This window comes from Zootoca vivipara, chromosome 7 (assembly GCF_965207765.1).
Source record: "Zootoca vivipara chromosome 7, rZooViv2.hap1.1, whole genome shotgun sequence".
NCBI classification, from domain to species: Eukaryota; Metazoa; Chordata; class Lepidosauria; order Squamata; family Lacertidae; genus Zootoca; species Zootoca vivipara.
Window position 1 is genome coordinate 32,862,946 of NC_142590.1, and position 26,222 is coordinate 32,889,167.

At 39.9% G+C, this 26,222-nt stretch overlaps 1 protein-coding gene across 5 annotated transcripts in view; it reads right to left on the minus strand.

Annotated features, from left to right (window-relative positions):
- Positions 1 to 26,222, minus strand: part of LRRC7 (leucine rich repeat containing 7) — a 172,202-nt gene that overhangs the window by 68,830 nt on the left and 77,150 nt on the right. For all 5 annotated transcript variants that reach the window (XR_015951009.1, XM_088673912.1, XM_088673915.1 and 2 more), the window contains exons 6-7: positions 24,051 to 24,140; positions 19,258 to 19,314 (exon numbers count right to left, since the gene is read on the minus strand). Coding sequence is in view for 4 of the 5 variants with exons in the window: in XM_088673912.1 (XP_088530038.1) it covers positions 19,258 to 19,314; positions 24,051 to 24,140 (147 nt within the window). In the remaining variant the exon portion in view is untranslated. The remainder of the gene's footprint in view (positions 1 to 19,257; positions 19,315 to 24,050; positions 24,141 to 26,222) is intronic.

Below are 26,222 nucleotides of genomic sequence, written 5' to 3' on the forward strand. Positions count from 1 at the left end.
CTGAAGTCCCTTCTTGACAGCAGCCTCTTGCTACTTTCTCTTTGGTAGTGGATTGGAAGCATAGTTGAAGAAAATATGTCATATCCCATTTCTGATATGCTTCCCAATATACAGAGGCAATTGTGCAGGGATGCAGGAGGGCGGAAAAGGTCCCTTAGAAGACATCTGAAATGCTGTTCACATTTCAGTTTTGACTAGTACCATTTAGTTATTGTGCAGGTACTTAAAACCTGATTTAGTTTGTCATTTCTATTTGTAAAACTTTTTAACATGGGTCCTTTTGTTACTGGGAATTCTACTATTTTTAAAAATAAAAGTTGTTCATATCATTTGACATATAATCTGCTTACAGTTCTCTGTGTTAACGACATGCACCCACTGCAATAGCTATATGATCTCCATTCCTGTCTTTAAATATAAAAACTGCTACACTTTATATTCACATACACATCTAACATTCTGAATATTGGAACTCACACTTCAAATGGTGCCAATGAAAGTGTACACCAATCAGTAAAAAAAAAAAAAACATACATGTGAACACATCTACAGTTGCACATAACTAATGAATCATACCGTATCTCTGCTGCAATACTATATATAAATTCCTATCAAGACATTATGACTAATACAAACTAAAAAAATAGAGCCTATTTAAAATTTTATAAACACAGTGCAGTTTCTGTACAGAAGATCATCCAAACATAAGAACATAAATCAACAGCGTACTTAAATAATTAGTTACTTTAGAGATATAGGAAAACATCTAAAAGTCACTCCTGTGTTGAAAAACAACATCAAAAGGACTTATCCCTCTGTCTCTGCACAAATCAGAGCTAGTTTAGACAGTCTAGAATAGTGTTGAGAATAAACTTGAGTGACTTTGGCTTCTTTTCTCCATCTTCCATGTCTTACTGAAAGGAGATGCACATATTCCCTGAGGGAGATGGACCTTCTCCTGATTTAGAGGTACAATGCATTTTCCCACCAGCCCTATGGCAAACGGAATGTGCATTTATGTTGATTTCAAATAAGACTTGAAACATTGGAATAAACAGCACAAATCACTCATGCTTCTTCCCCGGAATGTCTTTCAGACATATGCCTGTGCCTGACTTGGAAATAAGCATTAGTAGATCTTCTGATATTCTGCCATTAATGATTGTCATTAAATAGCTATGAAAGAAAAAAGTATTTTCAGAAGCAATTTTAAGTGACAGGACTAAAGGCTTTAATAGAAAATTAACATCTTGCCTATAGTTTTCCTACATTTAAACTAACACAACTTTAAATTTGTTGGTTCTGTTAATGATTATACTACTATTATTTCAGTGGCTGCATTGGCTACATTACAAATTGGTAATATTGATCTTCAAAACGTATGGCTGTGAATTGATAAAATTCCTGGGAATTGGCCCAGTGTATGTCTAAGAGGAAGTTCAAGCATGGGCAGATTCTCTTCTCATGACCATGCAAAGAAAATGTGAATATTCTAAAACACAGCAAACATTTGCATAAAGGTCAATATAGTAAAAGGCAGCCTTCATCAGCATGTAGTATCCCCAAACTGTTTTGGTTTCATTGTATAGTGTGGGAGAGCTACCTCAACACAGTCTATTCGTGCTGATGCTCCTGATGCTGCCATTTCAGGTGCTCGAAAAGCTGCTGCCTTCACATCCTCTGCTGTTGGTGCCATTGTACTCTCCCAGGCGATGGGGCAAGGGGCACACTCTGGATCTTCAAATGCTAAGATGAGAAAAATCAATTTCAATGCCCAAAAGATGGAACTGCTGGAGTAGAAGAGGTGTCTAAAACTACCAAATGGCTTATGGCACTTAAGAGAGCACTAACTTATAACATTAGGAAAGAATTTGAAATTAAATTTTCTGCACTTCTTACTTAATCAACTTAAAATTAATTTGGAGAGTGATGAAAATATTTTTAGGTGTCTCCTGCTTGATTAAAGTCATTTAGGCCCAAGTTCAAGGGCAAAGAAAGGAGACAAATAGTATTCTTTGCAGGGAAATGTTTTCTGAATACCTCAACTTAGTGTAAATATTCTTCCAAAGATTGTATAATATCATTCAGTCATGAAGGAAAGTAATCTAGAGCACTAAAGTAAAATCTTAGTTTTTAGCCCAGACTCTTATATATAATGTTTGCTTTTGTGAATTCACCACTATGTGATTAGAATGTGGCTAATCTTCCTTATGAATGAACCCTTACATGGTGAAATTGATTATCTAAACTGAAAGGGATGCCCAAAGAAAACTGAAATTCTTCCTAATGCTTTAAATATCAGATTTCATCATAAAGAAATATTAAGTAAATAAGTTCTAAATACAAACATTACAAGAACAGGGATTCTACTATTACTACTATTAGACAAGTCTAATGTGTGAAGACATGTTAGGCATATTTTCCTCCACTTGTCGCATCGCCTACAGGAAGTGTCTACATTTTATTTGAGACCCTTATCTTTTTCACTTGCCCACAATGAGTATCAATAGCATAGTAAACAGGTGAATATTCACTTGCATATTCTCATAGCCATACCATTTCATTCCGTCTCTAACAGCACTATCCTATACAAGTCTACTTGGAAATACCATTGACTTGGTATAGAGTTGACTTCCTCCTTAATTTTCACCCTTTTTTCTGAACTCATGCTCTATCTTTATTAATGCATGTTAAGTTTTAAATAAAACTCATACAGGAAACTATTTTGTATAACACATGTGAAACTCATTATTGTTTTGTTTTTGTTTTTAAAAAACCTAAACAACATGTCAAAAACACCTAACCAGTGATCATGATTTATCGAGGGTGCAATGAGACTAAGGGCTACCTTTTAAACGACAACCATAGTCATATGATCTTTTTATCCTTGTTGTTATTAATTCTATATTGCATGTATTTTGTTGCTATGGCTGTTGGCTATGCAAATAAAGTTTATTGATTGATTGATTGATTGATTGATTGATTTGAGCCTGTGTTTGGGGTAGTTGACCTGACAGAAGTCACACATATACTTGTTACATCCAAACAGATTTACAGTATTATGCTGTACATCGGGCTGCCATTGCCCTCAAAGACTATTCAAAAACAGAATTCTGCTGCAAAAGCTCCTGACTCTTGCTAAATGTCAGGATCAGGTCACCCACTTGCAGTACCACCTGTGCTGGCCATCAGCCCATTTCTGAACACAATTCAAAATGCTGGTTCCCTTTAAAAGCCCTAAGTGTATTGGACCAAATTACCCAAATAACTACTTTTTCCTATGCATGTCTGTTCACTTTCTGAAATAATATCTGTTCTTACAAATGGAAAAACCTAAAAATAAAAAGATTAAATAACTGTAGCCAGGAAGTATGAATTTCAGGAGCAGAAACCAAGAATCCAGAATGAATGTCCTTCTCTATTAACATAATATTGCCATAATGGTGCATAAAGTAGAAGCTGAGAGAACATGCTACTGAAATAGAGACAAGGTGGTTTTCTTCATAACTGACTAAAGACAAAGCTAATGTGGCCTTAAAATTATTCTGAGAAAATGTCAAACACTGCAGTATAAAATTGCAATTACATAATTTCTGTAATATTACCCAAGTGATTCATCTATGCAAGTGCTAAACCTTCATGGTTCCTGGAAGGGAAACTCGCCATCTGCATTTTCAAAGGTTTTACGCTTCTGGCTTATGGTTTCTCCTTCCCACACCAGGAAGAACTGCACTATCTTGGTGAAAAGCTGTCAGGAGATTCATTTCAGCAATAGGTGGGGCCGGACCAAAAGGTGGCTGGCGTAGCAGATGTGACTCTTACTTTTTCAGGCTAGATCAACTATGGGGGGTTACCCCACTGCCAGTAGGGGAAAGAAAAATGTTTTCTTTCTGTACCATTTCAGCACCCACCCACCCACTACTACTGCAACCACACACACCATAGTTATTTTCATCTGTCCTTCACTTTAACACTTGCACCCCAAGAAACAAACAATATTAATCTTTCCATTGGTCATTTAAATCTGCTCATGGAAATAGGGAGAACGGAACATAACACTGTCACTTCTTCAGCTTGCCGACATTTGGATCCTCACCATTCAAATTATCTACTTTAGACATGCAGTGCTTCTTCTTTATAACATCGGCAGAAAGGTGAGCAGAACACTTCCAAAGTGTTGCCAAATATCACAGAAATACTGCAGAGGGCATTTTGTTATGCTTTGGCTGCTGTTATAATGAGAGTCGTATATAGAGGGCTTGAAGAAGGTCAGGTGGTGCCTAAATGAAGGCGTGTGAATGCCAGGGGAATGCACAGAGACCCTGGTAGCCTGTAGGTTCACCATCCCTTTTCCTAAGTGTTAAATTAGTGGCCCTACATTGCATTCATCATCAAAATCTCTTTTTAGTGATGTCCAGTTTCTTGCAAACTCATTTTTAGTTAGTTTAATGTGCACAAAGATAGTCAGTTCTCATTCAATGTTTAAGAAACTGGCTTTAATCTTACTAAAATTACTGTATTTAAAAATAATCCTAAATCCAAATAACCTGGCAAAAGTGGTATGTGCATTTGGCTACAACTTTACAGCACTCAGAGTTGCTACCTTTTTATTGTGACACTAGCAGCTGTAAATAATATCCAACAAAATAAATTTGCTATCGGCAAGGATTTCTGCTTGTGCAACAAAACTTCCTCTCTCTCTCCCCTCTCTGCGCACTCCGATGTCCTCTTGAAATCTGCTCCAGACTTTGGAAGACATAGGGGTGCACGAGGAGAGGGAGAGAAGTTCCTTTGCATAATCAAAAGTCCTTGCAATAATGGATCTATTTACGTGAATAGCACCCAATAATCATAATAAATGATCAACAGGTAAACCTTTTCCCAACACACATTTAATTAGCAAGCAAGTTATGCCGCTGGTTCCACATCCATACGACATAGGATCAATTACAATCTATCATAATTTCAGGAGTTTTACATTCTTTTTGTTCACACTTCTTATTAATATATTGGCAACAACATATTGATGGTAAAATGCCAGAGTACAAAATCTCCTGCAAGAGTATTAAATCTCAATACTGATTTTTATTTCAACAGGAAATATCAAGGTCATCATTCTAGACCAAAATATTTGCAGTTTCCACTGTGCAAGATCATGCAGAATAAAGAAGTTATACTAAATGAGAAATAGAATTCATAATTGTACTTCTTTGCTTTTTAATAGTTCAACAGTGCATGAAATTACTCAAATCTGTCAAGCGGTAGAAAACTACTTGCTGAGCTGCAGCTAGAGACACTAATAAATGAGTTATTTAATTTCTCTGATCTTAAAATATATTGCATTACTTTTTATTTTCTATCTATTGCCAATTGATTAGAATTATGCCATGGTAAACAATTCCCAATAAACTACATTTGGCTTTGGGCTAATTAACAACTGATACCCTTTTAAATGTGTTGTGGGAGGGGGTGGGGTGGGGTTATTGGTTCATACCTTATTTGTTCTTGTTTTTAGTATGTAATTTGCAGTTTTTATCTTGTATTTTTAAGTTGTCATCTGCCCTGAGATCTACAGATGAGGGGTGGTATACGAATTTTAATAATAACAAATAATGCTATATAAAACTAAATTAAATTTGTCAGATACAAGATAAAAGAAGTTATTCCATCTAAACATTTACATCGATTATATCTGTGAAAAATACTTCAGTAAAATATAGGTGAAAGGGGGTAAAGAAAAAATAATTTTAACACATACATACCACATCTGAGTATACACTAGATCTCTACTGCTGGCCATTCTTTTCTAATCTATGTAAGAACAACATGTGTCATCAAGGCTTTCTCTCAATATTTTTACTACAGCAATGAAGTTTGTAGAAAATGGTTTGCCCAGGTTGCTACGTAAGCTACAGAGACAAAAATGTGAGCACCCAATCTATGTATATATAGCCTTCGTCTATGACTAACAATATTTTCCTATGACAAGCAGCCCTATAGAAGGTTCTGCTTCATATCAGAAGTAGTGTATCACTGTGAGGTGTAAGATGAACAATATTTTCACACATTGTTGTTGTGTATTTTTTCTCAAATGTTAGTGAATAACAAATGTCTTCACAACTGAAGATGAAGGTAGAATAAGTCATCAATTTCCAAGGCTCCCAAGATATGTTATAATGCTGCTTTCTCCTAATCAGACTTTTGTCTAGATCAGGGCTACCTGAGATGAAGGACAAAATGATGTTCCTCCATTCCACAAGTAGAATCCAAGAGGACTCAGTTGCATTTTAATTTATCAGTGATGACAGGACATTGTCTTCCACCATACCCAGAGGCATCAAGATAGTTTAGGGTGCAAAGAGCTCTGTTCTTCACCTCCTTGTTTCCTAGCCTGAGGAGGTTATCTTCTCTGTTTAATGATAGGGGCAGCCTTCACATGGGAGCTTTTTAGCTCCCTCTTCCAGTGGATATCTCAAGGATCCCTTCAAAGGGTCCCCTTCATTGTGGGTAGGGACTCAGAATGAAACACAAGGAGCTGATGCCAGAAATAATTATCTCAAGCACATGCAGTAATGATTTCCCCACATGGACAGTTTGTGTTATGGATCGAGGCCACTGTATTTTTCCAAATGCATGTAAAGATTTCTTAAAAGTTGTTAAAACTGCTGACAGTCCACAGAGAACCATCAGACAGTTGAGGATTAGTTCAGTTGAAATGCAGTTAATCTTATTTAGAAAATCAAAAGGATATTCATGTCCTAAAACTTTCAGTTTGAAGTGGCAGTTTCATTAAAATTTGAAGCTTTGATAAACTATAAATATTCAGAGCAGGAGTTTTACCAGAAGAAACACAGACCTTGGAAAGTAGATTATGGAGTTTCCAACTGAGAGCTTGCAAGGCTGAAGTGGATGATAGAATAATTAAAGCCTATATTGTCTTAACACAAAGTGGAATCTTAAGACTGTGTATTGTAACCTGTGAAATAAATCTTTGATCAGTTCTATTAGCAGAAAAAGTGAATAAAACTGTGATATATTTGCTAGTAATTTCTCAACATGAGATTATTCTAGTAATAGAAATGCACTGAATGCAAATACCTGTGAATACTGTAAGTGTTTTGTATTCTGCATGTTTTTTGTCACAGGAATGTTGGAAGCTGCCTTCCAGCAAACCAGCCCACTGATGACTGAGTAGCTTCTGTCCATCTTCTCTGCTTCACCAATTATAAAAATCACTAGCAGTAAATCCCTCTTCTGTCTCCAAAGAGAGGACACAAATAAAATCAAGCTACTCTCTCACAGAAAGCACAGGGCAGAGAGGGCAGGAGGATTCTTGTTTCAATATTCTTGCTTCTCTCTCTCTTAGAAGCCACACCTGGAGGCAGAAAACTTAAGGTCTAACCTCCATGGGAGAGGGGTGGGGAAAATCTCGCATAGCCCAAAGTTTTTTGCTCTTTTTAATGTGCAGTGTGTAATTCCCTTCATCAAGTCCTCCCTCTGGTCCCTAGTGGTGTGTGCATGCATGAAAAAGCAGATAGGTGGGACTTTTACAGGTGCATGACATTTCCTTGACTGAGGTAAGAAGGGGAAATCCACCCTTTTGCTTCTACTGTAAGACTAGTACGGTATGAGAGAAATAGGTGAGAGAAATTAGTGCAAAAGCTTGCAAAGGGACAGTAGAGAGAACTATGGAGGCTTCTGTTGAAATTGTAAGCTATCCTAAACAGTTCTGTTGTAATTTTTTTTGGAACTTCATATTTATGTTTGTAGTATTTAAATCATTTTAAATTTAAGTGTAGAGTGTCAGCACAATTCTATACATGACTACTCAGATGTAATTCCTATAGGGTTCAATGGGGCTTGCTCATAGACATGTCTGTATAAATGCAACTCTAAATGTATTAAACATTTATATATGAAATGATTTCAGGAGGATTGGGCTACAACAGCAATTACAACAAAACAAGCTGCTTAACAGACTGGCTGTGGTTGGTGGCTCTTGGAGTTTTAGTAAAACACAAAGTAGATCCCAGACACACAAGCTTGAAGTCTGCCCTCCACTAATTTAGTGAGTATTTTAAAATGTACAGTAAAGACACCAGGAACTCTTATCAAGATTTCCCAATTGATTGGAACCTGCCAATATATCCTACATTAAACCTATACACATTTGAAACAAGATCTTTACTGTGGTTACCCCGTCTTGCATGGCCACCGATTTGGATGTTTTAAAAAGTGGGTAGACGAATTCATGGAGGTTATCAATGGTTATTAGCCATGATAAATAAAAAAATTCCTTCAGTAGCACCTTAAAGACCAACTAAGTTTATATTTTGGTATGAGCTTTCGTGTGCATGCACACTTCTTCAGATACACTAGAAACAGAAGTGTCAGACCCTATATATATACAGAGGGTGGTGGGGGTGGGTGGGAATGGGAGATGGGCTGATGGGAGTGGTAAACCTGTAGATGGGTGTTAATGGCTGCTGATGGCTGCAATTAGTCCTGGGCTGAGGTGCTAAAGAAAGCTTGATCATGCATAATGAGATAAGAATCCGATATCTCTATTCATCCCAGGTGCTTCCATGGTTTTAAGCTTGGTAATGATTTCCAATTCAGCAACTTCCCTTTCCAGTCTGTTCCTGAAATTTCTCTGTAATAAAACAGCTGCTTTGAGATCTTTTATAGAATGTCCTGGGAGATTGAAGTGTTCTCCTACTGGTTTTTCAGTCTTATGGTTCCTGATTTAGCCATGATGACTGATATTAGCCATGATGACTGTGTACTACCAGAGAGAGTATGCTTCTGAATACCAGTTGCTGAGGAGGTCTGTTGTGTCTATATCGCTTGCAGACTTCTCATAGCAATCTGGTTGGCCATTGTGAGAACAGCATGGTAGTCTGATCTAGCAAGGCTCTTATATTCTTAACTCCTAATCAAGTATTGTGTCTCATTTCAAAGGAAATTAAACCTTGAGTAGTATTAACATAACACTGGCGATTAAGAGATGTCATGTTATAGTGAAAAATGTCCTAGCCAATCTAATTTATATTTAATTAAAAATGTTATAGGAAATGAATTAATCTGAGATGTCAACAAGCAGGAAATTGAATGGAAATTGAGAACATGTATAACTAATTTTGGATTATTATTTTTCTGAACATTTTGTTAAACAGTACAGGCATCTCAGCAAAACCCTGTATCAGTTAGACCTAAAAAAAAGAAAGGGGGGGATTGCCAGTTCTTTGTGTTTAAGAACTGCTTTTTAGGTGTGCAAATACAATTTTATGTTCAGTGCACTGAAATAATTTTAGGAATATAAGTTATCATTTGTTTTTAGAAAATATCTACTTATATAGACAAGTAAATAATTGGAAATGTTATGTTGGTAAAGTATTTGGTACTGTGATACAACCAAATGTTATAAAATAGGGGGAAATGACTATCAGCAAAGAAATCATGCAAGATGAGCAAGCACAGATTGCAAATGCAAGTTGCAGATGGTGCTGGTAAAACATCCCTCAGGTCAGTTCAAACTGGGCTGAGCAAACTAAGCAGGTTTTGTAAAATCCCATTTTTGAAATTCAGATGCCATCATATACCTGATGACCTAACTGGGGTTATAACAGGGTTCAGATGCCTCCGAAGAAATTGCTACACTGTAAGCTTCTCTGCCCTACTCTCCATTCTCTTCTCTTCCCACTTACCTGGTCCTGATGTGGAGAGCCGCTAAAGAAGGGAGGTCTCTCTAGTGGAAGATCTCCGTTACTCATTTCCTAGCATCTCAGATCCTGCAACAGCTGAGGTCCTCTAGGAATTTAGTTTTCCCAGTATACCTAACTTCTTCAAACGGAATAAAATATCTTAGGACTAAAGTATAGGACAAAATATCTTAGTGCATGAGATGGTGCTGACATCACTAGTAGGAGATAGTTAATTCAAACAGACTATCTGAATATACCAGACGGTATATTCTCCCAAGTCACTAGAAAAATTCGATCCGGCGGCCTGCCGGGTCGGCGCCCAGCAGCACCGCGCGGAGCACCGGATCGAGGAAGCAGCCTGCAGGGTCGGCGCCCAGCAGCTCCGCACGAAGCACCGCCTCCCCAATCCAGCGCCGCGCTGCTGGGCGCCAACTCTGCAGACCGGCTCCTTGATCCGGCACTCTGTACGGTGCTGAGCGGCGCCGACCCCGCAGGCCGCCTCCTTGATCTGGAGCTCTGCAGGACACCTTTCTTTTTGCCAAGGAGTTTGCAAGCAGTTTAATGGCGCAGCCCTATCCCTGCGCATTCGGAAGCGAGCCCTGGACCGCTCGACGGGCCTTACTTCATCTTGCGCAAGGAGGAGGTGGCCCTAGGCATTGCCGTTTTCGGCGGTGGCAACAGCCGGGCGGCCCCTCCGCTCTGGCGTCTCTCCCTGGGCCGTTTCCTTGGTAATGGGGGATGGAAGCCGCGTCTCCCCCGGAAGCAGGAGAAAGGGCGGCAAGGCGAGAGCCGCCCGCAAGCCCCGGCACTACGAGCTCCTCAGTGGCTGCGAGTCTCTGGCAGCGCGATGCCGCAGTGGCTGATCAGTCTCCTGCTCTCTCCCGTGCCCAGCGCTGGCACGCAGCGGCATGGCTTATTTTCGGGGTATGTCTTATATTTTACAAAAGCTTTCAAATCCTGCCATGGCTTATATTATGACTACATCTTTAAAAAGGGGAAACACGGTATGTATAAATTCTATGTTATAATAATCTTTGCTATGATATACCTGATCTTCAGCAAATACAATGTAAAATGAGCTACTCATACCAAATGCATAATTGCCTACTGGCTTTATCAATAATAAGCAAGATAACTGTCAATTATTAAAGATAGAAATGTGATATACACAACTTATTTACAATATATTCTGATACCATTTCTATAAGGCTTAAATCATAAGTCTTTCTTCAAGTCTATGACTCAACATCTCTTAACTAGAACTGCTGGAAATTAAAACAGGTGTTTTTTTCTACACACAAAGCATATGCAACTAAGAATAGCTTACTGAGCTATGATTTAAATAATAAATGCAAGGTGAACACTACACTTTTTAATACAATTATTTTCTGGAAAAATTGTTATCTGTAGAAAGCAGAAAAACTCTGTATAATTGTCCTTCAAAAAACTATATTTAAAGAAATGCAGATGTATAATCATGCCCCTAATGGACATTCCATGCACAGACACCAGCAGATCACTGATGACTAGGTGGCAGTTTAGCAAAGTAATTCCGAAAGTATGCAGAAAACCATGAATTTCCAGGGGAAAGTTTTGCATTAGTTTTTTTGTTTTTAAAAAGCATGAGCCAGAGGCAGGGAAAGTAATAAGGCTGCACATGCTCAGTTAAGAAAATTCTAAAGATAAGCAAGATTACTTGGAGTACTATGTACAGGTGGGGAAACAGGTTACACTGAATAATATTCAAGTGAAATGAGCATTTAATTCAGACTTTTGGAGGAGGCAAGTGACTGGGGAGGGGGGGGATGATTTAGAACAGGGGTGTCAAACTCAAATTCATCGGGGGCCGCATCAGCAGTTTGGTCACCCTCAAAGGGCCGGTTGTATCTGTAGGACTGTCACTGCATTCAATTATTACTGTTTTTTGTAATAATGTAAGTAATAACTAGCTCTGAAAGCAGAAACATAGTCAGAATAATGGCAATTAGATATTCAAATGTACAATTATTGTACAATTTATTGAAAAATGATTTTTGGTAACTGCACTGGGTGGTGGAGGCTCGCTAGGGTTTCATGCAGGACCTTTGCAGAGCTACTAGTACCTGGAGATGCTGGGGTCCTTCTGCATGCAGGACAGATGTTCTGCCAGTGAGCCACCACCCTTCACCAAAGGGACTGGCTGAGGTTGACTCACTGAAGCTGCTCTCCTGGTTCCAGGGTTTAAGGGCCAGAAGTATAAAGCAGCATCCTATGTTTCTGAGGAGAGGGAGGGGAGGAAGGAAGGAAGGAAGGAAGGAAGGAAGGAAGGAAGGAAGGAAGGAAGGAAGGAAGGAAGGAAGGAAGAAAGAAAGAAAGAAAGAAAGAAAGAAAGAAAGAAAGAAAGAAAGAAAGAAAGAAAGAAAGAAAGAAAAGAGGGAGTGGGAGGGAGAGAGGAAGGAAGGAAGGAAAGAGGGGAGAGAAAGAAGTGTAGGAAATAAGGAAGAGAATAAAGAAGGAAAGAAAAAGAAAGAGGGAGAGAAGACGGAAAGGGAGAAAGAAGGAAGGAAGTAGAGGAAAAGAAAGAATAAGAATGAGGGAGAGGAAGAAAGTTGGGAAGGACGGAAGGAAGAAAGGAAGGAAGGGAGGGAGGAAGAAAGAAAGAAAAGAGGGAGCAGGAGGGAGAGAGGAAGGAAAGAGGTGAGAGAAAGAGTAGGAAAGAAGGAATAAAGAAGGAAAGAAAAAGAAAGAGGGAGAGAAGACAGAGATAAAGAAGGAAGGAAGGAGAGGGAAAGAAAGAATAAGAACGAGAGAGAGGAAGAAAGAAAGGGAAGGGGGGTCGTCGCCTTGATTCAGCGCCAGAAAAGAGCATTTCCCCGGCCCCAGCTATTTGTCGGCGCTTTGTTGGCGCGGCGCTTCAGCAGCAAGGTCCCACTGCTGGGTCCCGCTGGCTGAGGAGCTCGGCGGGCCACATGACGAGGTCTGGCGGGCCGGATTTGGCCCCCGGGCCTTGTGTTTGACACCCGTGATTTAGAAGAATGTAATCATACCAAGCATTATGCTCAGCCAACCCCATAGGCATTCTAGGAGAAAGAAGATGACAGGCAGCCGCAGCAATGTCCCCAACCAACATTCCTAAAATAAATAACTTAATTGGAATGACTTTCTGAAGGAAGAACTAGGCATGTAGCAGCACTGAATATGCAGTCATGAGACATTCCACTTAAAATACTTTTTAAAATACACATTTAATCTGCAAATAATGTTTGGAACTACTAAAACCTATTTTAAACAATGAGCATGGGAATATATTTCTGGCATAAAAAGCCATTTTTGTTGTTCACATTTGTTTAAACTATATGCACTGCAAGTACCTCCATCTTCTTGTAGAAAGATACCATGGATACAAACTGCTCAGTACAAACTATAAGTCTTGGAAGTTGTATGCTGTTTACAAGATGGACCAAAAATATTTAGGTGCTCAATAATTATTTACACAAAGAAGCAAAATGCTTGCTTGAAAGTACCACAAATGATGGTTGCCAACATGCAAGGGTATAAAGTTGTGTTTTGCAAATTATCTAATAACCTTATGTGAAACTACAAGAAAAGAAAGCAAGTCATGCTATGTTCCATCCCCAGTGCTACTGAATTCATATTACAAAGAATATTGTCTTCCCAGAACATTTTAAAATAATTTTGAAGGCAGATATCCAAAAATAAACCCCCTTCCACCTCTCATAATGTGATCTCATTCTTTTAGAAAGTGTTATTCTCATTATCTGAATAGTAGGTCATCTCACAGGACGCTGTTCCAAGGATACATGAAATAGAGACTCGTCTTTGTAGGTTAAAACGCATACAAACATAAAAAGAATCTGACAGGATCAAACCAAAAGCTGACCTAAGTACGTGTTACAGGAAATGTGAGACTTCAGTGAAGCCACTCACACATCTTCTCAGCGAAAAAAGCACAATATATGTCATAATTGCATCCAGTTTTTCCATGCCTAATTCCAGTTCATTAGCTGCCATGTGTACCTTGCTAGCAATACAGAACACAGCTTTATGTGTTTCGTTTCCCAATGTTACTAGGAGGATAGAGGCCACAAGCAGGCACACCTACACCCACACACCTTCCATGATACTGCCTAACTGCATCTTACAACAAGCTCAACTTTCAATTTCATTATGAAATTAAAATACTTAATTAAAATATAGGAATAGTTCTACAGGAGTGAAGGTATATTTCTACTCCAGCAAGTTCCCATCTAGGGAACTGAAAATTTCGCATTATAAAGGGTCTGCTTTTATGTTCTGCTTACTCTGATTGGAAATCCCAGAGACAGTATTTTTAACCAACTTTAACCTTTTCAGCCAACTTTTTTTTCATGCCAGCACACACCATAAGTAATCATGACAATTTATAAACATCTAATCATTAATTCAGACAGTTGCATTATCTTCAATCAATACTGAGCTGCAACCAAGCAACACAGTCCTCAGAGACATGTCCCCAACAGAATAATTTGGGAATTACATTTTCAATGAATTAGCAATGTCCTTTAGCCAACTGTTCACATTGCCCCTGACCTAGGTTAAGATGAACGCCTTCCTCTGTTTAATGTAAATTACTTGTTTTTATTTTTCGCTACAGTACTTGCATCTCCCTATAAATGGGACAAACTGAATAGAAAAATTACAAGTACAGATAGAAGCTTGGCATTGTACATAGTGAAGGGATGATGAAGATGATAATAAGAATGCCTCAAAATTCATGGAAGAGGATGACTCCTATACCCTGAGTACCCTATTGCCCTTTAAGTACTATCTTCTGGGGAAATATGCAGTATGGAAGCAAAATTGTTTTGCAAAACATAGTAACCAGGGTACTAATAGAAACACTTGTAATAGGGGATAAATCCACCACACGCACACAGATTATTCCATCTGTATCTACTTTGTCAATCCACTTTCACAGTAATTGCACTTTGCAATCTTTCCCCCTCAATTCCCCTCTTCAAATGGCATGGTCACTGCTGCTCTCAGAATTTTACTTAGGAGTAGCAGCAGTCACTTTCAGCACAATCTTAGGCATTTTGAATACCTTTGTAAGCATTCTATCCAACCTCTTCATCCAAATAGGCATTGATCTATTGGGGAAAGGTTCTGGGGACTCCTTCCTCCATAGATTGCAAAATATATGACTGCACTGTTGAAGAGCATCCTAGCACTCTTTTCTTGTCCAGCAGATGATCCTGCCATCTGTCAGGTAGTGTGGAAAGGGTAGGGAGCTTTCTAACCTGCCTAGCAGAAGGTCAGCACCATAATATAACTGTAGCATCACTACAGCCACAGCATTGACATTTCAGGCAAGGAGAGGTCACCTGACTAAACTGCAGTGCTCTTTCCCCCATAAATGTGCCCAGTACCTGTTAGACCCTGCTGTACCCTTAGTCAGAATACCCAATTGGAGATATATAATACTATCATGCCAATCTGTTGGGAAAGGATGTCTCAAATCACTCCCCAGAGGCCTAACCCCAGAATGAAGACTGCTCACATATATGATGTTGTAGTTGGTTACTTTTAAAAAAAATAATAACAACTGCTTTTAAAGACTTATAATAAAAAGCAGTTTTTTAAAAAATAAAATAAACAAGATTTATATTTAAATAGAGTTTCTAACCATGTTAAAAGAGGGAAAATATGACATCTGGACAGCATATATTGGGGAGCTGGAGAATATAACATATGTGTGTGTATGTAATTTATAGTTCTCATTTATATACATTACAATTATTTTGCCAAGTTTTAACATTTTCAATTTCAACTCCTTTCCCCCCCTCTTTCTGCAGTTCCTTACATTTATTTTCGTCCTTTCCTGCATACTCCAAATTGTCTGAACTTATCCTGTGATTTATCTATTCTCTCATATCTATCTATCTATCTATCTATCTATCTATCTATCTATCTATCTATCTGCAGGTTTTTACAATAATCATGTTTGTAAATATTCAATAAACCACTTCCATTCCTTTCTTAAAAGTTTGCTGTCTTGATTTCTTATTCTTCCGGTAAGTTTTGCCATTTCTGCATACTCCATTAGTTTCTGTATCCAATCTTCTTTCGTCAGGACCTCTTCATCTTTCCATTTTTGGGTAAATAACATTCTTGCAGCTGTAGTTGCATACATAAATAAATCTCTATATTGTTCGAATCATTCTAATCCTATAATTCCAGAGAGAAAAGCTTCTGGGTTTTTTTAGGGTGATCTTAAACATATTTTTTACAATTCATTATATACTATTTCCCAGTAAGCTTTAACCTTATTACAAGACCACCACATGTGAAAAGGGTACCTTCTTTCCCTTTACATTTCCAACAAGTATTCGACTTTGATTTGTACATTTTTGCCAATCTATTAGGAGTTAGGTACCATCTATATAGCATTTTCATATAATTTTCTCTTAACTCATAACATGCTATAAATTTTATATCCCTGTTCCACAATCGTCCCCATTTCTATACAGTGGTACCTCGGGTTACAAACGCTTCAGGTTACAAATGCTTCAGGTTACAAACTCCGCTAACCCAGAAATAGTACCTCGGGTTAAGAAATTTGCTTCAGGGTGAGAACAGAAATTGTGCTCCGACGGCGCAGGGCAGCAGGAGGCCCCATTAGCTAAAGTGGTGCTTCTGGTTAAGAACAGTTTCAGGTTAAGAACGGACCTCCGGAACGAATTAAGTCCTTAACCAGAGGTACCACTCTATTATGACCAACATCCATTGCCCAGTGTATCATTGAAAATTTCACTTGTTCATCCTTTGTCTCCCATTCCAATAACATCTTGTACATTTCAGACATCACTTTAACGGTACAATTTAACAGGTCTCTTTCTAATTGGGATAGTTGTTCCCCAAACCCCCACTTCATATCCTTTTTAAATATTTCATTCAAATGATGATATTGTAATCATATTATTAACATTTCTGGTAGATTCTTAAACTCTTTTAAGTTAAATTCTCCACCCCCCTCTCTAAATAAATTTCTATAAGTTACCCAACTTTGCATCATATTTTTCTTTTTCACCGCTATGGCCTCCAAAGGTGAAAGCCAAAGTGGTGTTTTATAACTAGTATGTATACTAATAAAATACTTTATTCAGTCTTTTGCTACTAACTGCAAAAAACCCTGAAGGTTTAATAAATCTCCAATAGGCCTCAGATAGAGAGGCCATCTACAACCCACCAACATTAGCGTCTAAATCTATTTTCTGCACAGAAAACTTCAAAGGAGAATATGTGTACAGCACAAATTGCCTTATTTCATCTCAGGCACATTTACATCCAAAATCAAATAAGGTTTCATTTTTTATTTATAGCAGTGTATATCAAAGCCTCCTGATGTAACAGAATGCAGAGAGAATGTTTTCACTATTAAACTTTCCCATCCCAGAAACCTTTTTATTTATTTTGTTTTATTTTTATTTATTTAGCACAATTTAGCAGGTCAGGTATAGATCCTATTCGGCATCTTTCACTAGTCAGAGTAGATAATAACAGGAAACATGGATCACATGTCATGGTAATCCATAGTTTATGATTTACTAGGAATGTTTCTTTGGCTCCTGTGATTAACTCCGCTGCTAGTGTGGAGAATTAACTATGATCCCTGGCTTAGTGTTACATCTGAACTCAAGATCATGGTTTGTTCCACTCTTAACAAACCACATTTAGTAACCCAAGAACAAACCTTCATGGTTTGTTTGGTGTGAAACAAATCAGAAGTCCTCATTCAGACTAATTGCTAAGCCAGGATCATGGTTTGTTGCTCCTGCTCTCATTAGGGGAAGTGCAAAATGGGAGCCATATGCATGTTTAAAGTAAACCATTTACCATTAACAATGGTTTACTCTGATGTATGAACACTCCCATTTTGGGACAGCTTCATTTGTTCATTTTCTTGGTGAGTGAAAAAAATTGGATCAGTGAGGTTTTTAAACTGTTTTGGCCTACAGATTCAAGGAGGATGCACAGCAGTCCTATTACAGCCATTCAAGGAACATATGGGGGGGGGGTGAAAGTGGCCAGACTCGCAGGGGTCCCCAGACTTACCGGCGTTTGGGCCAGTTCCAGGGTGGAAAAAGCGCCGAAAATCCGTTGTGTGCATGCGTATGGGCCTCCCCCGACCCGGAAGTGCACCAGAAATGACCTCTTCTGGGTCGGGAGAGGCCCATACGCATGCGCACAAAGGATTTTCGGCGCTTTTTCCCCGACCCGGAAGAGTGCTACCGCGCTGCGCGCCGTAAGAGCGGGCGGGGGGGTCGTCGCGGGCCGGATTGGCAGGCCAATTGGGCCGCATCCGGCCCCCGGGCCATAGTCTGGGGACCCCTGGGCCAGAGAGTGCAGGGCAGTGCATACCACCACCCAATATCCCTTACTGACCTGATTAGTTCCACCTTCAACCTTCTTGCATTGAGCAGGAAGGACTGAAGGCAGATTCTCATCTGAATATGCTTACGATCAGAAGCATAACCTGGGTTTCCTAATGCTGTAACATTATAGGCATGTGGAAAAGATCACATTTCAAACCTTCTACCCAATATGCAGGGGCCCAAGGCTGCAGCTGGAAAGGATGAGGACAATGGAGGCAGGGACTGCATGTGTTTCAACATAGCCTTCCCATGCACAAACTGATATGTCTGAACCAGCCTTATTTGAGCACAGAGGGAATAAAACTCCCTTCACATACATAGCCTCTCCTAGCATTACCTCTCATAATGGTGCTCAGTCTTGGTAATAGTTATTAAAATGACTCTGCTGCATAATTTTTTTAAAAAAAACATTTTAAAAAATGTGTTCAAACACAAATGTAATCTATGTTATATGCTCTCTGGCTCATATATCCTGGGCTTTGAAACACACACACACACACACACACACACACACACACACACACACACACATATATATATATATATATATATATATATATATATATATATATAATGCAAATATAATCAGAGCTGCCAAGTATTACACACAAGTTGAATATTTGTAATAAATGCAAAAAAAAAGTTTTTTCATCATAACCAGATTTAGTAACAAGAGTTTGAAGCTGATTTACAAACACTAATTAAGCTTGCTGGTTTAATCACGATCCTGCCTGTGCATGATAGGAAATCCATCCTAAGTAGATGAGCAGAGTTACCAAGAGTGGGAAGTAAGGTTGGTTTTCGTCAGCCAGTTGAAGGCAGCTGGTACATACAAACAAAACTATAACCTAGAATACTAGGAAAACATATATGTAACTGATATGTTCACCAATGGACTTACCCATAATTTATCAAATTTTGATTAAAGTTTGTTAGAATGTGTATGCTTTTTAATTCTGATCTACCATTTAATCATTTTTGCTTATTATTTATAGCCATTAATATATCCCCCAGTGGTACAATGTTCCAAAATAGAAAGAGCAGTGGGAATCACACAACAAAACAGCACAATTCATAACAGAAGGGGGACGATGACAATTCTTCGAATATTTAAGGTAATTAAATATATAAGCACTTACTTTGGTAGAGTTTTCAAGTGATTCTCTCGTAATTCCAATATTCGTAATTTAACAAGTCTAAAAGTATCAAATTTTAAGAGAGTATAAATTTAAATTAGGAAGTCATTAAACATATACAAGAATTGCTAATAAGCTATTTGTTTTAGCATAAATTATGCTAGCCATATATTTCCATAAAATTTATCCAATGCACCTGGCCAACCTCTAATGAGAATCATAGCCATATATCTGTAGCTGAAAAGCAACAGATTGACATTATTTTTGCAGATTATTTAATTAAGACAAATATGCTGACTCTTTAATATTCAGCAGATATTTGCGGTTCTAGAATTTTATCTAACTTCATGACAGTGTACATTAGCTGTGATTGCCGGCTGTGTTCTTCTGGAAGATCCTGACAAACCACAGAGAAGCAATTAACAGCCATAAATGCAGGATGTTGCTATAAATGTTGCTATAAATGACGGTTTATAAGGTTTGTTCATTTCATAGCAAACAGAATAAAAAGCAACATCTAACACATGATTCAAGACATCGTATATTTTAGAGAATTGTAGGAAATCAATCAATGAATTTTATTTCTGTCAGCTAAAATAATGAAATCTACAAGAAAGGATTCCGACTAAACATCAGGAAGAACTTTCTGACAGTAAGAGCTGTTGGGCAGTTGAACAGACTCCAATGAGAGGTGGTACTCTCTCCATCCTTAGAGGTTTTTAAGCAGAGCTTGGATGGCCATTTGTCATGTATTATCTAGTTGAGATTCCTGAATTGTAGAGGGTTGGACTAGCTGACCCTCATTGTCTCTTCCAACTTTATAATTCTATGATTCTATTAAAAGAGAAAATTAAGATAAAAAGAGGCCTCCTATAGGACACAAGAAAAAGAAGGAGAAACTCTCTAATGCTCTCTCAAGGATCCCAGTAAAATATATTCCCACAATGTTTGTAATTTTTGATAAGGATAAATACACTTGTCATCCTCTAGAGAGCAAACAATGTAATTTCATATGAAATATGCAAATGCTTCCTGTGTGAATCACACACAGTTGATTCTCACATAATCACTGACAGCCTAAGGCTCTCACTATGTATCTAAAGCAAAATAAACTGATCTACTTAAAGTAACTACCGTGTTTCCCCCTTTTTAATACGTAGTCAAAAAGTAAGGCATGGCAGGGTTTTGAATCCTTTGAGAAATGTAAGTCATACCCCGAAAATAAGCCATACTTCCGCGACGTGCGGAGCAAGACCACTGAGCGCCCCAGCCAACTAGCGGGACCCAGCACGGCGGCTGCAACAGGAGGAGGAAGCCTGCCAGGTTGGGTCGGTGCCCGAAAGTGGCGGCGGCTGCAGCGCCAATAAAGCGTGCAGCAGTGCCGCACGGAGCACCAAGGGCACAAGCCAGCAGGACCCAGCTCCTGCAATGCCGGCCGTGGCAAGAGGAGGAAGCCTGCCAGGTCGGGTTGGCGCTCGGAAGCGGCGGCGGCTGCAGCGCTGACAAAGCGCGAAGCAGCACCGCTCTCTCTCTCTCTGTGGCTGTCAGTCTCTTTCTCTCTGTGCGCGCGAGTCTCTCTCTCTCCCCCCCCCCGTGCATCTTTCTCTCTCTCTCCCCCTGTGTGCGCGTCCGTCTATCTCTGTTTGTGATCGCGTCTCTCCCCCCCCCCCGACAGAGAAAAGGTGCCGTGCAGGTTCCTCTTTGGCTCGTCATTCAGCTGCCCCGGCCTCCTTGCCGAGAGCTGACGCCGCTCCTCTCCCCCTCCTTCTCTTTCCCCCTCCCTTCCCTTTCTTCCGTCGGTCCGTCAGTTGGGGTTGCGCGCGCCAGAGGCGCAGGCCCTAGCCTCGTCCCCCTCGCGCTTCCCTCACTAGCGTCTTGGAGCGGGACAGGTCCCGGCCTCCCTCCCATTCCCCGGCCAGCGTGAGAGAGCCCGGGGAGCAGCCTCTATACCTCCGCGCACACACACACCCAGCCGCCGCTGCCTTTGAAGCCATGGCGGCGAGCGCCAAGCCGAAGCAGGAGGAGAAGCACCTAAAGCTGCTGAGGGAGATGGGCAGCTTTGTGTATACCTCCTGCTCTGGCATCCTACGAGGTTTAAATCCACCTCACAGAGTGAAGCCCCCCCCCTGTGCACGTCTGTCTCCTAGGCAGGTGGACATCCAGCCTCTGCTTAGAAGCCTCCAAGGAAGGAGAGCCCTTGACTCAGGATGGGGAGGAGGGGAAACGGTGAGAATAGAAGAGGCAGAAAATGCACGCGGAAGAGAGCGCCAAGCGTCCTGAGCCAGTGGGACCCAGTTGTACCGGCACTTTAAAAAAAAAAAAAAAGACACCCCCTGAAAATAAGCCACCGTGTGTTTTTTTGAGGGGAAAAAGTTGTAAGACGGTGTCTTAAAAAGGGGGAAACACGGTAAACTACAATTTGGAAAGCTATTAAAACTATGTAATGCATTATTATCTGGAAGAGCTGGAAAAGCTTTTGTTTGCTCATATTATTTTAACATTCATATAACTTTCAAGCAAATTCCCACCATGTTATTATTTCCCCCCTGACGAACAAGCCAATACAATTTAGAAGTCTCTATGACAGGCATCCCCAAACTGCGGCACTCCGGATGTTTTGGCCTACAACTCCTATGATCCCTAGCTAACAGGACCAGTGGTCAGGGATGATGGGAATTGTAGTCCAAAACATCTGGAGGGCCGAAGTTTGGGGATGCCTGCTCTATGACTTTATAGGTTAACCCCTCCCCTGAAATAGAACAGGAAACAACAAAAATAATAATATGGCAATGTCAAAATCCCACTCCACGTTAGTCTAATTTTTATTACTGCAAGATCCAGGTGGTATGCTAAAAGAATGCTACTACAGGTGAAACTCAAAAAATTAGAATATCGTCGAAAAGTGCATTTATTTCAGTAATGCAACTTATTATTTTTTATTTTTCCTTTAATTTTACAAATGCTTTCTTTTGGAAATTCCACAGTAATAAAACAAATAGTTACAATTAAAGAAAAATAAACATTGCTATTACATTTCATTAATTACATTCCATTTATAATTGACCCGCCTAACGACAAATAATTACAATTACAACAAATAAAGGCTTGACATATCTTGCTTTGCATGTCATGCATCTATCTCATATATTGGTTTCACCTTTTAAGTTGCATTTCTGAAATAAATGCATTTTTCTACGATATTCTAATTTTCTGGGTTTCGCCTGTACATTAGTTTAGGTAACTAAGGTGTCTAAAAGCTAGAAACACACCATCAAATAACTCCACTGGTAGATAAAAAATGTAGAAAGTACATCGATAAAGCAAATTATATTAGATGCTATAAGTCAGAGTTGATCCATATATTAAAGCAAAACAGAAGTGTGAGCAACTTCCAAATTGTCGTTTGTTACTTTTGCTGTAATATTTAAACGGTACTTGAGTATCTCACCTGAAGTGAGTTAAAGTGGAAAATCTGCAATAAAAGGGCTTTTTCCCATTGTGTCAAACCATGGTTTGCAGTTACGTGCAAAAACAATTGTTAATGAATGTTAACAGTTTAAAAGCAATAGGCGGCAAGTTGCCTACTTGTTCTCGAATATATTTATTTTACAAGTCAGGAAACGCTGTTGTTTCTTCTCACCCCCGGGAAAAAAAAAGCCCCATCACATTTCAACACTCAGTGTCCAAAAGCACATTCAAATACATTTGCTGGCAAATTTCATTCCATCTTTATATTGACTGTTGTAGCAGCAGGAGCAGTCAGTGGGTATGGGTGGTGCTGTGGTGATGGCCCCCCAACAATGGCGTCACTGCAACTTACTGGGGTGAAGCCAAAGTCAGGTTAGCATGGGCACATTGGCAAAAACACCTGACTGGCTCTACTGGTGTGCCTGTGCCCCCTTTACCTTGCCCTCCTCACTGCACAGTTAAGTAGCAGTACTGCCCCACTCCTGGTGTTGATGATTAAAGACTGGGCCTCAGCAGGCTACTGTATAGCCTGTAGTCGTGGGGGTTTAAGCTCTGATGTCATTAGGCTCAGAATTATCCCTCTTCCATCTCTATCAGTCTCTCATTACATTAGTAGTAGGATCTTTTTCTCCAAGTCAGGTTACCCAAAGAAACACCAATTACGGTAAGTCTTCAATCATAAAGGGCAGGCATCCCCAAACTTCACCCCTCCAGATGTTTTGGACTACAATTCCCATCATCCCTGTCCACTGGTCCTGTTAGCTAGGGATCATGGGAGTTGTAGGCCAAAACATCTGGAGGGCCGAAGTTTGGGGATGCCTGATATAGGGTATACAATGGGATTTACTTCTGAGTAGACATGATTGCACTTCTAATTCAGAAAGAAAGGGATATCATAGCTATCAAAAAGTAAAAACTAGAATGATAGTTTGTAAACTATCAAAGAATCATAGAACTGTAGAGCTGAAAGTGACCCCAAAGGTCATCTAGTCCAATCCCCTATAATGTAGGAATCTCAGCTAAATCATCCATGACAGGTAGCAATCCAATCTCTGTTTAAAAACCTCCAGAAAGTTCTCCGTAATGTTTAGTCAGAATCTATTTTCTTGTAACTTGAATCCTTTGGTTCACTTCCTACCCTCTTGTAGCAGGAGAAAACAAGCTTGCTTGATCTTCCATGTGACAGTCCTTCAGATATTTGATGAGAGCTACCATATTTCCTCTTAGTCTCCTCCTCCTCCTTGGCTAAAAACACCCAACTCCCTCAATCAAAAAATTAAAATCTACATGCTTTTTCATAAAAGGGAAGCATCACAATTTGTGCTTACCTTCCAAAATTAGCTGGAAGAAATTCCAGAAAGGCATCATTTAGGTAGAGCTGGGTCAGGTTTAAAAGCTGCGTAAAGCCATCTGGGAGCCTAAAAAACAAGTTAAAGCTTTAGCTTTCATACTGTTGTTACTATAGGAACAATATAAGTAAGTCCCTGCAGATGCATACCCTAACTCACACCTTCATTGCTATACAGTGAATAGATAAAATATATTGAGCTACTTCTTAGATCTAACATTTTGCCATCTATTGCAGCAAGTGATACACTATCTTGCTCTTTTAGGTTGATATTTATGCACCTAACTATTTAATATTACATCATCCCATTAATTTGTCTGTGTAAGCTTTTTGGTAGTGGATTTAATTTTGAAATTACAAGCAAAGTATATCAATGACACTTTCTATAACCTCTGGAATTAAACATTATTTTTTACTGTTACCAAGGGAACATACCATTTTATGGAGAATGAGTACTATGCTCTATCTATGAAATGTGCTGCCATCCCTACCCCACCCCCACCCCCACCCATAAATGACCATAATCATTCTTATGGGTTGTGTGTTACAGCTTCTTTTAATTTGTGTAATTGAATGACGGAGCACTTCTTGCCTGTGAGAGGTGGCAAGGTCCCCCCAGAGTCTTGTGATAGGGCTATCATGTCCAGAACAGCCCTGGCCCCTTGGCAATGCTGACAGTAGTCTAAGGAGAAGGCCAGTGATATCTGCCCCAGAGAGATGCATGGATCATGCAAAGGGAACCAGGTCAACACCAAGACAATGAGAAAACCCAACAGGGTTGCCAGATGAAATTTCAAGTTCTTCTGGTGGCCCAGCAATTCCAAAAAGAAGTGAAGTGATTGCATGGGTGACAACACCCAACACCCGCACCGCCCCCCTTGGGACAATGGTCTCCATGGTGAGCAGCTTGTAGAGCTTCCACAACTGTATCTTGTGCTGCTTGACAAAGTCTCAGTCCATAAAATCGCTGGCTGCTCTGAATTGATCACGACTCAAGTGGATATCCCTTTCCCTCAACAGGAGATGCAGAACATCAGGTAAGATAGCTGGTTTGGGTGGCAGTGGCATCTCAGGGACTCCATGGGAGGTCCACATTTCTTCTTTGGTCACAGCTCCTGGACTTGTACAAGAGCTAGGTTTGGAGTTTTCCGGTGCCAGTGTCTTGACAACCACTTTGGGCAGGACATGCCATCAAATAATGACCCACCTTTCCACAGTGGTCTTTGCTCTTTATTATCCTCTGTCAGCATGGGCTGTGCCTCTACAATCTGCATGAGCTCCTCCACTGATGCTGAAGGAGTTTCAATCCTGGATGGGAAGTACGTGCAGGACCAATGCTCTAGGCCTGAGGGAAACTCTCCCCCTTCAGTTCACAACTCCATCCCTGTCAATTCTCAAGGTGTAGTTCACATCGGCACATAAGAAAAGTTACAAGTCAGCTGCATCACCTGTTGCTGTCAGGCCACTGAGGAGTGAGAGAGGGCTGGGACACTTCTCTATTATCCTACCTGGGCATTTCCCATGGTCTAACTCTCCAACCCCAGAACACTGGGTTCTTCCAGAGATCAGATACCTTTTGAGTCTCAGAGGGGGCAGCTTGTAACCTACTGTGACTCACTCCAGGATCATACAACTCCTGCTCTCTGAGCTCCTCCCATTGCTCCTCCAGACTCAACCACTCACCCCGTGATACCTTCACGGGGCTCCTGGTACCCACCCTGGAAAGAACAAGTTAGTACTGCTTCCCATACAGTGGATGATCAAGTTGTCATGTCATTTATTGTTTCCTATGCTCCTCCCCTGGCAACCCCAGGCATCCTGTGACTATGAAAGAGGAATACAAAGCAGATTAAGATTCTTCTGCAAATCAGATGAATTCGGGGACAGTTTAGTCCTTGGAAAGTGGATGGTGTTTTAAACTGCTTTATTTTGCTCCAAAGGGAATATAGCGGGTTTGTGTAACTTTTGCATGGCATATCTTCTCCACCTCCAAAAAAGTTCATTCTTTCTGTTTTGGTAAACTTTAGAACCTGCTTCATAAACATGGTGTACTCCAGCGGTCAGCAAACTTTTTCAGCAGGGGGCCGGTCCACTGTCCCTCAGACCTTTAGGGGGGGCAGACTATACTTGGGGGGGGGGGGAAATGAACAAA